We start from the raw sequence: 14,793 nt of genomic DNA, 5'->3' as shown, positions 1-14,793 counted from the left end.
GCCGAAAGGCACGTTTTGCCTCATTTGTTGGCGAAGTACCTTCCTTTGCTTAATCAACACCTTTTCCGATCGATTATTAGCTTGATAATTGGCTGTTTCGTCATTCAAAATTCGAAAGATTGCCTGCCGAGTTCCACAGCGACGGCAGCCCACCGAAACTTTCTGCTACACCATACTCTTTTTCTCTCTCTGTGAAACAACCTGAAACGGATCAACATGCAGCATAAGAAAACACTCAAACTATTCTTACTGCTATGCTCATGATTCTCTAATGACAGCAGCTTAAGGTTCACTTTATGATTAAACTAATCGGTTCGGTGTAATCTTCACGCCGACCATGACAATCGTCCGTAACCGGTCGCACTAACGGCGACCTACACACACAGTCGGTGGGCCTCCTCACTCGCAACTGACATGTGGGGCCCACGGTACTGACTTCAGTGTGGTCCCCACATGTCAGTGAGATGGTGGGCCTTCATATGCGTCGGGGCTCGAGTTGATTCGTCCTACCTGCTTTTATTAACCGCTCCCAAATTCTCTCCCCTGTGCTTCCAATTCCATATGCGGAAATAGGGAAGCCCCTCGCGCAGAAGCAAAAACGGAGGCGTCCCCGGATTCCAGAAGCTTCTAGTGGAAGCACTGTAGAATCGCCGCGGCGCGTCTGCTCGTCGGGGGAGATCGAGGCGAGGGAACTCGCGAGGCGGTCGATCGGAGACCGGTGGTGGAGGAGTGGAGGGAGGCAGCGCAATGCCGCGTGGGAGGCGGTAGGGATGGCGGCGGCGGCATGGCGAGGGGAGTAGCGCGAGCGGTGTCGTTCGGAGGCCGCGGCGCGACGGCGAGGTGGTGCTCGTACCGGCGCATCACGGTGGCCGTCTGCCTCGGGAACCTCGTCGCCGCGCTCCTCGTGCTCCGCTCCCTCACCTCCTTCGCCCCGGCTCCGCCCAAACGTGAGCTGAATCTCGCATCGTTTTTGCGCATTGGGGGTTTATTCGATCTGCTTCGTGGCGTTGTATCTAACTCTTTCTTGCAGGTGAAGAAGTGTTGCAGTATACGGAGGAGCAGATTAGAAAAGCGGAGGAGTCGATCCGGATTCGCCGCGAGGCGGAGCCCTTCGAGCTTGTCGAGGCGGTATTAACGAGAAATCTTGTTGTTAAGAGGTTTTTTTGGTTTAATTATTTGATACGATCTAATCAACTAGTCCTCATAAGCTTTTTGGTGCTAAAGGTGAAGAATCTGCAGAAGATTTTCAAGCGGGCGGAGAAGAGGCGGAAGGAACTGCCACTGGAGTTGAAACAGAAGATCTCGTACGAGATTGTGCAGCTCCTGCACAACTTGGGGGATAACAGCAGTTTCGCGCAGCAACGAGGTATTTTTACATTCACATTCTCGTATCTGGTTTCAAATCAGGAAATATATAAAAGCACGGTTTTGTGTACCGCGGAATGGCCTCTTAGATTCGGAATTTGAGTACCATTTTCCTAGTACGTGCGGGCGTTATTTGGAATCATGTGTTAATCTTGTCTAGTTTGTGTCTGGCAAGTTGACTTGTACTCGTGGGGGGCCTATTTCAGTATATTTTGTAAGCATGTCCTTTGACGTATCCAGCGAGGGCTGAACAGGATGTTATTTCTTTATCTCTGTGCACTCATCAGCTCATCTGCTCTCTTGCAAGTGTCACGCTTAGTTGCATTTTCTTAATCTATGTTATAGAATTTTTTTTTTGCACGTGGTTGGCCCCTGGTGTATCAACACAACAGCGGTTCCAGGCTTCCAGCTGCCTTGATTTGCCGATGGACCATTTCCAACATATTACACATGAGTTGAACTGTTTGGCAAAAAAGAAAAAGAGGGATGTCTGTACTGTGGTATGTAGATGATTGGGAAGCTATTTTCGCTCTGCAGTTTGCATAACTTTGTTCGCATAATATTTCCTGTGACTTCCTAAACTGGCAGTCCTACAGCAGAACTGAACCCCATTTTTGGTTTGCATTCCAACTGTTTGCCTCCTATACATTTCTGTACTGACGTATAACTTATAAGTAGCAGCACAAAGTTTTCAAGATACTCTCTTGATTTGTCATATTGGAGTACCTAGAGTTTTTCCCTTGTACATAACAGAATCAGTGGAATTATGGCGTCTCGAGAAGCTAAAAGATATAAAAAATGCATCTACTCGGAACTCAACAAAGTTAGGCCTCTCCAATGAGGAAGCACGTATGTGAGCTTTTGCTATTGCAACTATTCTTCTATGTGCTCATGTTCTTTCTGATTAATGATGCCTGCTGAAGGCCTTTCACTATAACCTTGTCATTTGAATTCAATATTTTATATAGGAATCTTAAAGCGAGCCCTACAGTTCAACTGGCATTTGCTGATGGATGACATTGGTCTTTGGATACCATTAGAAGTCTCACATACTGAACATGACGACAGACCTGAGAATGAACCAGAAGGTCATTTTCCCTGATATTGTCAATGCAACTTATTTCTGATTATTTATGAAGTTCAGAGCATTCATGGTGTCAACCGAAACAATCTTGGTCCTTTTTAATTCTGGAATTGTAGTTTCAGAATATATTTTGAAGTTCTGAATGGCAGATTTTAATTTCCAATCTATATTAACTGTTACAGATGAAGAGATAATAGCAGGTCCACCTTTAGCTCCACAATGCAATGCTGAGCTACATACTGATTATGATGGTGCTGCTGTTAGATGGGGCTTAACACACCCCAAAGAATCTGCCGCTGATTGCTGTCAAGCATGCCTAGACCAGGCCAAGAATGCCAAGCCAGGTGAACTAAGGTGTAACATTTGGGTTTATTGCCCATCAGAGTTTGGATGCTTCTCTCCAGATAAATATGAGCATAAACACCAGGAATGCTGGTTGAAACAGGTAAACTCAGTTGTTTCTATATTTATGTACCAACGTTTGAAATTACTGACCTTAATTATCTGTACCTTTATTGTTTTTAGTTTAGATGAGTGTTAGAACCTCAGTTTTTTATGCATTTTACATGCTTGCCATGAGATGGCACACTGTTTAGTTACTATATGGAAATGATGGAAGATATTTATGCCTTAAGCACTGGCCCTTTTCTTGTACCATTTAGTTGCAGTGAAGGTTTTGATTTAATGAAACACCTGGGCTTTGATTGTTTGTGTAGTTTCTGTATGAGTACATGAAATAGTCGATTTCTTCTTATTAACCAATCAATCTTATGATGGTTTAATGCTTGCAGGCGGACCACCCTAAACTCAACTTCAAAGATAAGTATTCAGAGTCATACAGAAATTCTCATCCTACTGCTCCTGTCGTTGTGCCCTGGATGTCAGGTGTCATCAGCGCGTGAGCTTGTTAGTCCCCAGAAGCTCATTGGAGTTTGGGAGATTTGTACCGAACTACCGATGAAAACTTCACCGAAACAACTTCATACAGCGATTCTTGGTTTTCCCTTTTTGGCTTTCGCCACGATACGTTTCTCTTTCTCTTATTTTGGTATATACGAATATTATGTAAACCTTAGATTAGTCATCTGATAGCAAAAGGGTCATTTGAGGGCGGCTGTTGAGTGGCTAAGTGTTGGTGGCTGATTATACACATTACGCATCAATTCAATCAAAGGTGCTCACGCACATTTCCACTCCAGTCCACCCTGTAATTTACAGTTCTGTACGATGCTAATCGTTGATCGTGAGCTTCCCCTGGAGCTCTAACTGTCAGTTATTGTCGGCTGCTAATCGAGTAATCTTCAAACCATCAAAAGTCTACTCAACCAAGAAATCGATGAGATCCAACGACTCCGTTTTACGTTAATCATGTCACTGCATTTTTAAGTTTTTTTAAGCTAATACATATAATTAATTAATTATATGGTAATCGATGTTTTATTTTATGTGCCAGCAGGAGAGGGTTCCTAACCCCTCATGTTTGAAGGGTCCAGGGTCGGAAAAAGCTAAATGATATATTTATAAATGATAAATAATTTGTAATAAAAATTTTATATACATGTTATTAGCAATATGAAAGTCAAGGCTGAAAAATAAATTATAATAAAGAAGTCTTAAAATTAACTTTAAATTTAAAGTTAAAAAATTTAAATTTTAGTATATAAGTGAAAAAATAGAACGTACGCGCTTAGTTTTCTTCTTCTAATGGCATCAACAAGCGCAGGCAGTTGATACTTGACAGAAGCCGTTCGAATTGGAATAAATGGATCTGGTCGAAGCTAGAGGCAACATGACAAGAGGCTGGTAAAGGGTGAATGGACGGCCTCGAGGTTCCAGCGTGTCGAAGTAGCCAGTCAAAAATAAATGGAGCATACGAATGAAAGGTGTAGAGTTCGGTCTACATATCAAGATCGATTTAGTGTAGTTTTTTTTTGGTACGGTAGAACTCATTAGGTAATAATATTCTAAGCTTAGTCTTTTGCGTTTATTTTCCATTATTTTTTCTTTTGTCATTTCTCGGTCATGATATTCATATAATCTAATTATTTATGTAACTTAAAGTTATATTTCTAGTGCTTAAAATAACAATTGTTCTTCTCTCCTCGTCCCTCACCCACGTCGTTTGCACCAGAAAAGGAACATGTTCTTAGAAAAACCAGAAACCAGGAAATAAACGGTGTCACGCCCGTTCACATCATCTAAATATTAATATTCTTTTAAAGAATTGTTATGATAGATTAATATAAGTCATGTAAACTTAAATTCGACTTATATAAATTTTAACAAGAATAATAAATTTAACTTTGAACGTGTACGTATTAGTTTCAGTTTAATTTGTTTTTTTATAATTATAGATGTAGAATTTAAATTTATATATTTCTGAAGTACATCTCATATTAATTAATTTCTAATTTTTTTACAGCTATTTAGTTAACCTACAATAGATCAGTGGATTGTAACTTAGCGATAAAAACCCTTCTCCAATAGAGAGCACGGATGCGTACAACGACGCAACACGCTACAAGAGTCGGACACCGCTCTGGGCCTCTCTTCTTCTAGCCTGAAGTCCTGAACTCCGGCCGGTCACTGTTCCGCATCGCCGTAGTAGCCATGTACGGCGGGTCCAGCAAAGGGGGGCAGGGGTGGAGCCCGTTCGACGCGATCCGCAGCTTCCCGTCGACGCCCGAGACCCTCATGTCCCAGATCGACGCTGCCATCGCCGCCACCGAGTACGCCCGCTCCTGCGCGCAACTCGACCCCTCCGCCGCCGCCGCCTCCGCCTCGGAGCCGCGGACGGCGGCGCCGCCAGGGGGAGGGGAGGCTTCCGCCGCCTGCTACGACGCGAGGGTCGCGGACGAGGCGTACCGCGCGGCGTGCGCGGCGCTCGGGGCCGGCAGGGCGGACGCGGCCGTGCGGTCGCTGCGGGTGGCGCTGGCGAGCTGCCCGCCGGAGAAGGCCGCGGCCGTGGCGAAGGTGCGGTCCATGCTCGCCATCGCGTCCGCGCAGTTGCACAAGCAGCAGCACCAGGCGCAGCAGCAGCAGCTGCAACGCGGCGTCAGGAAGTGAGAGGCGTCACCGGCGTCGTTGCAGGATTATCCCCTATTCGTCTGGGTTAAGGTTAATACAGAGCTGTAATTACTGATTACTACTGGTAGTCAGTAACTACTCCTACATTTACCTTCTACATAGACTAGATGCACAATAAATCCTACATTTACTTTCTACACTTCTATACACAAAATAGAAGCACAATGATTTGTGACATCGTCGTATTCACTATCACAAGTTGACAACATGATCCTCCCAATTTAATGATCCGCTGAAAGCCATCATTTGGAGATCATTTGCAGATAGTAAAGATGGATTTAACGCTAGTGATGCGCGAATTGTGTGTATACTTCTTCCGTGAAATCTGGAGCAACAATTTCTTCTTTATTACTGTATTTGTCAGAAACATTGCGTACATCTGACTTGTTTGTGGGGGAAAGTAGCAATGCAAGTCTAAAATACACTGATATGCTTTGCCCATCAACCTGAACTATTATTGTCTCCAAAATTGCGAGGAAAAAGAATCATGATTGGGATACTGTCATGGACAGCGGTGCTCTCACTATGTAAGATATGATGTTACATTATCAGAATCATCAGCCATCAGCGCAGATCCTGAGTAAAATCCTACGAAGGCAGCAGTAATGGGGGAGCTTCACAGGCACTTCTTGATGTCTGAAAACAAGGGATTTTCCTTGTTCGCTGCTTCGACATCCTCAGGTGATGCAACGGCAACCACGACACCGTTGTCGTTAATTGTTTCGACAGCATCAGCGAACTCCTTGAAATCCTTCAAGCTGCCAACACCAACACAAGAAACAAAGTTATGCATAAAAGGGCAGCAAAAGCGGGGGGGAAAGGTGTGGCTTTGCACCACGGATTTCATTACCTGGTTGATAGTATCTCTTCACGTCTTTGCTGGCGTTCTTCCTCCGTGATGCGCAGTAAATATCGCATTAGACTGAAAAAATATGGTACATCTATATGTTCAGAATCACACCATGTACAAGTTAAACTGCACTTGCTTTAAAAACGACAGGTGCTATCTGAAAGATACAGCTAATTTATAAGAAAATGAATAAATAAATTCCATGGTTGCATATCAAATAAGAGTTCTAACGGATTTAAATGGATACAGACCCGTTAACATGATAACCAAAAAAACAAGATGAAACATGCTGAATGAGAGCATGCAGAACACAGAAGAGGCTTTCATACCTGCTGTAACCTTTAGCATCCGGTAGCTGGTAGGAATCAACATCACCTATGGTACCAATAATAGCTTTTGTGAGACAATCATCACTCATTTCTAGCTCTCTTAGGAACTTGGCCGTCTCATCATAAACCTCTATTGTTTTCAATAAATTTGGATCACGGTATGACAGGTATGAGAACACTCCTGAAAAGGAAACAATATTAGCATGGGATATTTAACAATTTGCCACTCTTAGACGTGGCAATTAACATATGTGTCTATGACATGTTGGTTCAGGGTGGCAAATTCTTAAACAGATTACTGTAGCAGTGACAAATAATTAAATGCCCTAAAATGGTTTGAACTAGCAGAAAAAGTTACCAGTTACTCCTATTTAAGAAGGGAACATATCTAAAACCAGTTACTCCTATTTAAGAAGGGAACATATCTAAAACCAACGAACCTGAATGGGTGTCAAAATCACAAAACCCTCCGTATGCACCACCACTAACCCGAACACGATCCCACAACCATGTATTGCTTATGTGCTTGGAGATGACATAGGCACTTCCATTTAGTTGATATCCACTTTGGTACAGGTTTCCAGCTTTTCCAACATAATTAACCTTCAGATAAGTTTGAAAATTTCAGATAACAGAATCGACTCAGTTCACTATTACCAGTGAGTACACATCTACCAAAGACAGCTTAAATATAAATGTCAAGCAAATATTTCTTACCTGGGTAGGTACAACGATAGCTTCATTAACAGATGGCAATCGAGAAAGCCATGGATCACTTCCAGGGGATGTAGTATTTGGCAGAGAATCAAGAAATTTGGCAATATGCTTGTTAGATTTCTCAAGATTTTTCCAGTCACTTGTTATGTTGATAAGGCAACCATCCTTTCTAAAGAGCGATTGTCTCATTTCCTCAAGTGAAGATGATATTTTGTCCCAATCTTGATCGATCCTCGTTTCCAGATCACGTAAATACTCAAGATAACTAGCCATGGCAACATGGAAAAAAAATAATATGTCAATATTGGTGAATGTGACAGTGTCAAACACAAATCTGGTAGAGATGCCCACACTTCCAAAGAAATGCAACATGGATTCAAATAGTGGCTACTTGTGCAATGATTGATGCAACTATGCAACTCCTACAAATAGTTTCCCAAAATGCAGGGAGGCCTATCACTCAAATAATGAAAAGAACAAAAGAACAGAAATAAATGCCTGAGAAATTGTATCATCAATTTGAGTTGCAGTAGAGGGTCTACCCCATAGCCTATCTCAAGAGAAAGGCTTCCCCATAGCCATGTAATCATGCTTATGAGGCAATAAGAGAATGCAATCTCAATTTTGGAAGCAAATAGAATTAACAATCTGCAGGTGCTTATTTATTTGTACTGTAAAGAATCTTACCTTATGCCACCCATCTGCTCAGCGATCCATCCAGCTGTGTTTAACTTAGCGTCCATTCTGGCAGCAGCTATGCCATGGCCACTGCCTCTCAATCGATTCTGTGTTGAACAAATCATTAGATAACCACATACATGCAAGCATATGACCGTCCACGGATACATACCGAGAATATTAGTTATTACCTCCATTCTTGCTTTACTTTGAGAAACAAACTGCTTGAACCTCTGTTGTTCTGTGAACTGAACATCTTGGAGAATGCAGTAGATCTGAAAGAACAGAACAATAGCTGGTTTTCATAATGTTACAATGGAAGTAATTGCATGACTAGGGAAAATTTTGTATATAGAGGGTTTCATACAAAATAAACAGGTTTAAGCCTGTATTTTACACCATCATTGCCTTTGCTGTTTTGCCTCTATGGTCTACACAAACAAGGATCACAAGCGTACCAGATTGAACAAATCTTCTACTCGCGTTGCCATAGACTTCCCCCTAACAATGATGTGAGTAAGAGGATCTTCTTTTCCCCTTATCGAAGATGTGAATGGGTAAACTGATATGCCTCCAGTTTTTCTTCCAATTAATTGGTTAAGCTGCACGAAGTCCATGTCTTTTGTGCCCATCTCCAGCAAAGATTGGCTGGCGGGCATGTTCATAGTTAGTTGAAATGCCTCATGGTATATGAAGGGACAGATAGAATAACAAAAATGCCTCTTCCTGGTAGATTAACAATAATGTATTGACCAATTGGCTCACCAGAACAATGGCAACAACTGCAGATGATCTTTCTTCAACGAACTCATGTCAAATACAATTTCAGAGTAGACAACATCATTGGTAAAGAGGTCATGTTGCAAAACCTTGACACCATTTATCTCTCCCACCTACATATACATGAATATTAGATTCTTCAGTCCAATTAAAATTGTAAAATAAAGAAGTAGCAGTGACTAATAATAAACAGTTTATAGTTACAATATTGTAAAGCTTCCTGTGTATTTTTGCAAAAGGATCTTTTATACCATCTAGTTTGGTCAAACTCCTGGAGCCCTATCCTGTGATTCATAATCTGGAAATTTGTAGTGGGGATGATTGTTTGGCTTTTTCAAGAAAAAGTTAAACGGCATATTTGTAAAAGAAAAATAATTTGTAACTAAAACTTTTATATACGTGTTCTTAGCGATCTAAAAGCCAAGACTGAAAAATAAACTATAAAAAAAAACCCATGATCAACTCCAAAATTAAAGTTAAAAATTCAAATTTTGGCTTACAGAAGCAAAAAGATGAGGGTGACTGGGTGAGTATGTCTTGCATCAAGATGTTAGGCCTACCCGCCCCTAAAAAGTTCAATTTGATAGCTCTCGCGACCACAACAGTTAAAAATATAAACATATAATAAGTTCCAATCAATCTCTTGCCCTATCAGACAAGTAATCTTATCTCACAGGATGAGGAGCTATTTGGTATCGACTCCCAGAAGTTAGCTTTGCCAGTAAATTGTTAATCCTCATGTTGGCAAAAAAGAGCACAAGTACAAGCTGAAGAATCACCTCTATAGGTACATGAATAGGCTCTTTAGGGATATCTTGCAACGACAGGCTAGGGACAGCTTTCAGAGCTTCTGGGGGATCTGGAGTTTCTTGTTTATCCTTCAGCTCCTTTGTGGCGCGTGCCAGTTCTGCAAGATCCTCTGGAGTCATGCTAGCCTTCACTTGTTTTAGAATCTCTTTCTCAACCGCTTCATCACGTGAGGCCTTCTCTGGATCCGGCTGCATAACGAAGTTTTAAATTTTAAGGATAGCTGGTGTTGTACAGATAAAAATGTTCAGCCAATATACAATGTATGAGGTGCTTTAGACCTTCATTTCAACTGTGACACGATGTGCATTATTTAATATAAATTTCTCCAGGAGTGGTGAAAATACTGCTTTGGATCCCTCTGCTGCAATACGTGCTTTCAACTGCTGCAATGGGCGTTCATATTTAAGAGGCTCAAAAGGGTCCATGTCATATATCCATTTGCCCTGAAATTTGTGGCGATAAATCATTGATCTCTCCAAACGAATCCTGTATTTTTATTTCAATATGAAAAAAAAGAGTGAGGACTTCATACAATCGAACGAAGCATCAGAGATAATCCTCGAGGGAACGATCCAGTGTTGTTCTCCCTCAGAGCGAATTCAATCGTGTTCATAGATGCCTCCACTGCTTCTGGAGCAAACCCTTCCTCTGCCAGATTCTTCAAAGTTTGCATTACCAACTCTTCAACTTTTTGAATGTTATCCTCAGATACACCTTTCAATCCTATACTGAATTGTGGTTGAAGGAGCTCGTCCTCAACACCACCGCCTACTATAGCATCTCCTAAACCACTTTCAAGAAGAATCCTTCTAAGTGGCGAAGCAGGAGTTCCCAACAAAAGGTGGTCCAAGAAACCAAGTGTAAGCTCAGTTTCTACATCTAGTGGCTGCTCTGACAGCAGCCAATTAATACACACCATAAATTTCTTCTTTAAATCACCTTCCTGACCAGCAGGATACTTCTCAACAATTCTCACTGGTTCTTTGAAGAGCCTCTGTGGCCAAACCTTTGATTCATTAGGAGCAGGGCTGGCTTCAAACTGGTCAAGGTATTCTACAGAAGAGAAGCGATGCATGGGAGAAAACAGACTTTTCATACAACCAAAAAAAGTTGGTTGGAAAATGACCTGGTGATAAACAAAAGTAACTAACTATTGTTAGGTAGATGTTGTACCACTTAGAATGCGTAGGCGTTCTTTTGGGTCATCATCGCCATAGAACCAGATCCTAGCATTACTTGGATGATAGTACTTACTGTGGAACTCCTGAACACAAGACAGAGAAAAACAAGGATTTAAATGCAAAACAAATAAATCCAGTATCGGCTTACTGATACTAAACAATAAAAATATATAAAATGTCCCTGGAAGAAGATATGATGCAATGATGCAGTAATTCCTCTTTATGTTTCAACTTTCTAATATAAAACTAACAATCATAAGAGCTTTTAACTATGGGATATAGGATAAAAACACGTAGCATTGCAGGTATAGGGTATGAATGCATGACTTGGTACATATCATTATAGTAACCAACGAGAACACCAAATTTGGAATGAGATTAATATTTTTTTTCACGAAACCTTGAATTCTTCAAAAGTAAGCTTTGGGATTTCATTTGGGTCTCCACCGCTATCCACACCATAAGTGTTCTCAGGGAAAAGTGCCTGGAGAAAGTTCAAATACGTTAGGAACTAACACACTTTAACAACCTGGCAGCTAGAATCATGACAAGAAGCGAAGCTATATAGATTCGCCTTTTCAATTTGCCAAGAACAGTACAGAGGAGTATTCAAGCATCAGCTTAAAACAAGCATAGACAGAATTATTGAAGCTACAATACAAGAAGAAATGAGACAGTCTGGACCATGGGCAGATATTTTCAGGTAAACAGTTAATCAGAGAGAGGAGAGCTATCAAGTCTAAATTTAAATGAGTATATGACCATATAGAGAATTTATTGAGATTAAACTAACATGATTGTAAGTTCAATAATTTGCAATACATAGATTGAGGGAAAAAGGCATGATCATGATAGAGTATCCATTATCCAACAGGGTGATCCCAGGGAAATAACATTACGCAAAAGATGACAAGAGAGATAACTACAGTCTCCTAACAAACTTATACTATGAGATTGAACAGATGAAATGAGAAAAATGTTAACCTGTTGAGATACACGCCCCATTAGATTGTCGGGTTGAGAGTAAACTCCTTTCATCTCATTGAAGACAACACCTAAATTAACATGTAACATGTTAAAAGAATTATATACATACCTTTTGAAGGTGCTCAATCCATTAGAATACAAAGAGTAATCAAACCTTTGTAGGATATCTCTTCTTCAGGATTGTCAAGCTCATAATGCCAACCTTCTTGTTGAAATGTTTGGAAGTCCTCAACACATCTAGGGAAAAAGACTGCATCAAGGTATACGTCTACCAAGTTATAGAAATCCTGCAAGGCAACAACATGAAGAACAACATGAATGGTGATAATTCTATAAATAGTCACATAAGAAAGAACTTTAGCAAATTTGTATCACCTTAGTGTTTGTTGAAGCAACTGGATAACATGTCCGATCTGGATAAGTGAATGCATTCAGGAAAGTGTGCAAACTGCCCTTCAAGAGCTCAACAAATGGCTCTTTCAAAGGGTACTTTCTTGATCCACATAGAACACTATGTTCAAGGATGTGAGGTATGCCAGTTGAATTTTTCCTGGTGATGAAAGAATACTACTTAAAAAAAACCCACAGTAGGCTTATATGCAATAATCTGTTCCTTTTTATTTCTTATCAATGAATACATTCTCCTTCATCAATCTTTATGATAAACTTACACAGAGAAACAAGGAATAAATGTACTTACGGAGGAGTGCGGAAAACAATACCAAACACTTTATTCTCATCGTCATTCGACACAGACATCACTTCTGTGCCTGTCTTCTTGTGCTTGTAAAGGACAGCAGTTGATTTGCACTCATCTATGCTCTGTTCAGATACCTTCTCAAACCCTAACTTTGCAGCATACTCATGGACGTCATCAGTATCTGCTTATGTCAGAAGGGAACACAGATCACACATTCATTCTCAAATGAAGTTTCAAATGCTTGCTTCTTCACAAGCATTGTCTTCTCAGCTATCTCATTAAAACCCACAAGGCACAAGCTCAAGCAAAATGTAGAACTTTGACATGACCTTTCATGATTATCACAATGGAACTTCTAATCAATTATGAGACTAAGAGGATTTGTTAACAATATCTGGAAACAGCAAGCGAAACGGTACTCGCGACTATCTCCGTAGCTTCGTTCTGATACTGTGATGCAAACCACTATCTGTCTGAGTTCAGGTAAAAGCAGCTCTTACCCTGGGGAACAGGCGAGGGAGATGTGGACACAGCGGGGGCGGAGAGGCGCCGAGCGAGGCGAGGGGCGGTGAGCGGCCAGTACCTCCCAGAGCAGTGCAGCGGCGCCGCGGCGGCCAGGAGCCGCGCGCCGCCGGGCAGACCCGAGCGGCCGCGCGACGAGAACGACGGCCGGTACGGCGCGGACGACGACGACGCCGCGGCCTGGACGACGGGCCTGGGCCTGCGGCAGCGGTGGAGGAGGCGGCGGCCGGAGTTGCGGAGCAGCGCCACCCGCTCCATGGCGCAGGTGTCCAGCTTTGCCGGCGACTGGGGTTTCCTCCCTCGCGCGTATGTGTGTGTGGATTGGAGGAGGGGGCAACGTGGCGGCGTAGCCAACTCGTCGAGAGATTAGGATTTTTCCTCCGCTTCTGGGCCTTCCGGGAGGTTTTGCTTGGGCTTAAAGAAGACGAGGAGAAAAAATCTTTGTATTTCCAAGGAAAAAATTCATAGTTTCGATGGATTTTTTCTGGATGATTTGGAATTTTATGGTTGAATTTCGTGTGGCGGATTATGTGGCTGGTGTGAATTATGGTACACGCAACTGCGTTGGGAGTTTGGCGTTTTACGGACGTGTCTGCGGCATGTGCGTACATGGGAGGGTGGAGAGTTTTGCAAGCTTGGGCCTTTTGAATTTCTCGTCTCATGGTTTTTGTTCAAAATTGAGAAGGCAGAATGGTTTCAAATTAGACTAACGTTTGGAGATTGTTCTAACGTGAAAACGAGAGTGGAGCAGTTTGGGGCTAAGCTGGTACTGAAAGTTTGAGCATGGCAAGAAAGCACGCTTTGTGCAGCCCATCAGCAGGTTATTTGGTACTATTTTGAGAGAATTTTGTCATGGACTCAAAGGTGAAGCCCATATTGCATATGACAGTCACTTTGGTTGTGAAATGGAAAGTCCAACTGTGGAGTCCATCACTAATGTAACCCAAACTGATCTTACCTAGATTTTTTTTAATACTGCGTTTCGATTATTTAACATCATGATCCGTTGCTATTGAGTTAGATGTTCCCATGTATTATACTCATAAGTTTCAACATAAATAATTTGACAATAAAGAAAATGTCAAATCATCAAATTTTCTTGACATTTCTAACTTCATGGTTAAGTTTTGATGGTTATTTCTATGCATTTGCATTGAACAAAGTGACAAACTCTTAGTACTACATGAAACCATTTGACAAGCTTAGATAGTTTGAAACGTATTTATGATCAAACACTAGAAAACTTGGTTACAAGATTTTAAAATGCTAAGAGTAATGTTTAAAGGGAAGGGCAATTGACATGTTTCCCATAGGGAATCTAACGAGTTGTGTGGATTACTTCCAGCCTCTCTGTTAGTTGTTAAATGGATATAGCCAAATAATGCGGTGGTCTCTTTGTAACCTAAAAAAATGAATGATTTGTATTTTGGCTTAAAAGAAAATGTTGCGTATTTTACAATACATATGATCGAATCACTAACACCAGCTGAAACAACCAATACCATGATTATTAAAGCATCTCCAAGAGATATTTAAAATTTATCTTTAAAATTAAACTTTGCGAATAGGTGCAAAAAACATATATCCAACTTTATGCAAATCTAATATCAGTTCTTTCATATGCTACATTTAGAGTAAACATATGTATTATCAATGCAAGTTATTTCAATTTTTGGTTTGCTTTAAGGCAAACATAAGATTTT

The 14,793-nt window shown here is 41.3% G+C and overlaps 3 protein-coding genes across 3 annotated transcripts; 2 read left to right on the top strand and 1 right to left on the bottom strand.

Annotated features, from left to right (window-relative positions):
- The first annotated feature begins 541 nt into the window (after positions 1-541).
- Positions 542-3,647, top strand: LOC102718147. The gene is made up of 7 exons (XM_006647882.2): positions 542-947; positions 1,031-1,128; positions 1,225-1,366; positions 2,119-2,214; positions 2,334-2,453; positions 2,632-2,894; positions 3,241-3,647. The coding sequence occupies exons 1-7, from the start codon at positions 785-787 to the stop codon at positions 3,349-3,351; spliced, it is 993 nt and encodes a 330-aa protein (XP_006647945.1). The 5' UTR covers positions 542-784; the 3' UTR covers positions 3,352-3,647.
- A 1,314-nt stretch (positions 3,648-4,961) lies between these two features.
- On the top strand, positions 4,962-6,018 carry LOC107303556. Its single transcript, XM_040520432.1, has one exon. The coding sequence runs from the start codon at positions 5,060-5,062 to the stop codon at positions 5,513-5,515; it is 456 nt and encodes a 151-aa protein (XP_040376366.1). The 5' UTR covers positions 4,962-5,059; the 3' UTR covers positions 5,516-6,018.
- On the bottom strand, positions 5,863-13,487 carry LOC102711327 (presequence protease 1, chloroplastic/mitochondrial-like). Its single transcript, XM_040520431.1, has 19 exons — positions 13,069-13,487; positions 12,569-12,749; positions 12,244-12,418; positions 12,023-12,155; positions 11,866-11,936; positions 11,282-11,365; positions 10,874-10,964; positions 10,233-10,753; positions 9,979-10,143; positions 9,670-9,888; positions 8,876-9,003; positions 8,569-8,758; positions 8,302-8,385; positions 8,120-8,217; positions 7,433-7,697; positions 7,156-7,318; positions 6,716-6,896; positions 6,387-6,458; positions 5,863-6,294 (listed from the first exon to the last, which is right to left on the bottom strand). The coding sequence occupies exons 1-19, from the start codon at positions 13,346-13,348 to the stop codon at positions 6,153-6,155; spliced, it is 3,243 nt and encodes a 1,080-aa protein (XP_040376365.1). The 5' UTR covers positions 13,349-13,487; the 3' UTR covers positions 5,863-6,152.
- Between the last annotated feature and the right edge of the window lie 1,306 nt (positions 13,488-14,793).

This window comes from Oryza brachyantha, chromosome 2 (assembly GCF_000231095.2).
Source record: "Oryza brachyantha chromosome 2, ObraRS2, whole genome shotgun sequence".
In the NCBI taxonomy this organism is placed as follows: Eukaryota; Viridiplantae; Streptophyta; class Magnoliopsida; order Poales; family Poaceae; genus Oryza; species Oryza brachyantha.
This window is presented reverse-complemented; position numbering and strand designations above follow the sequence as displayed.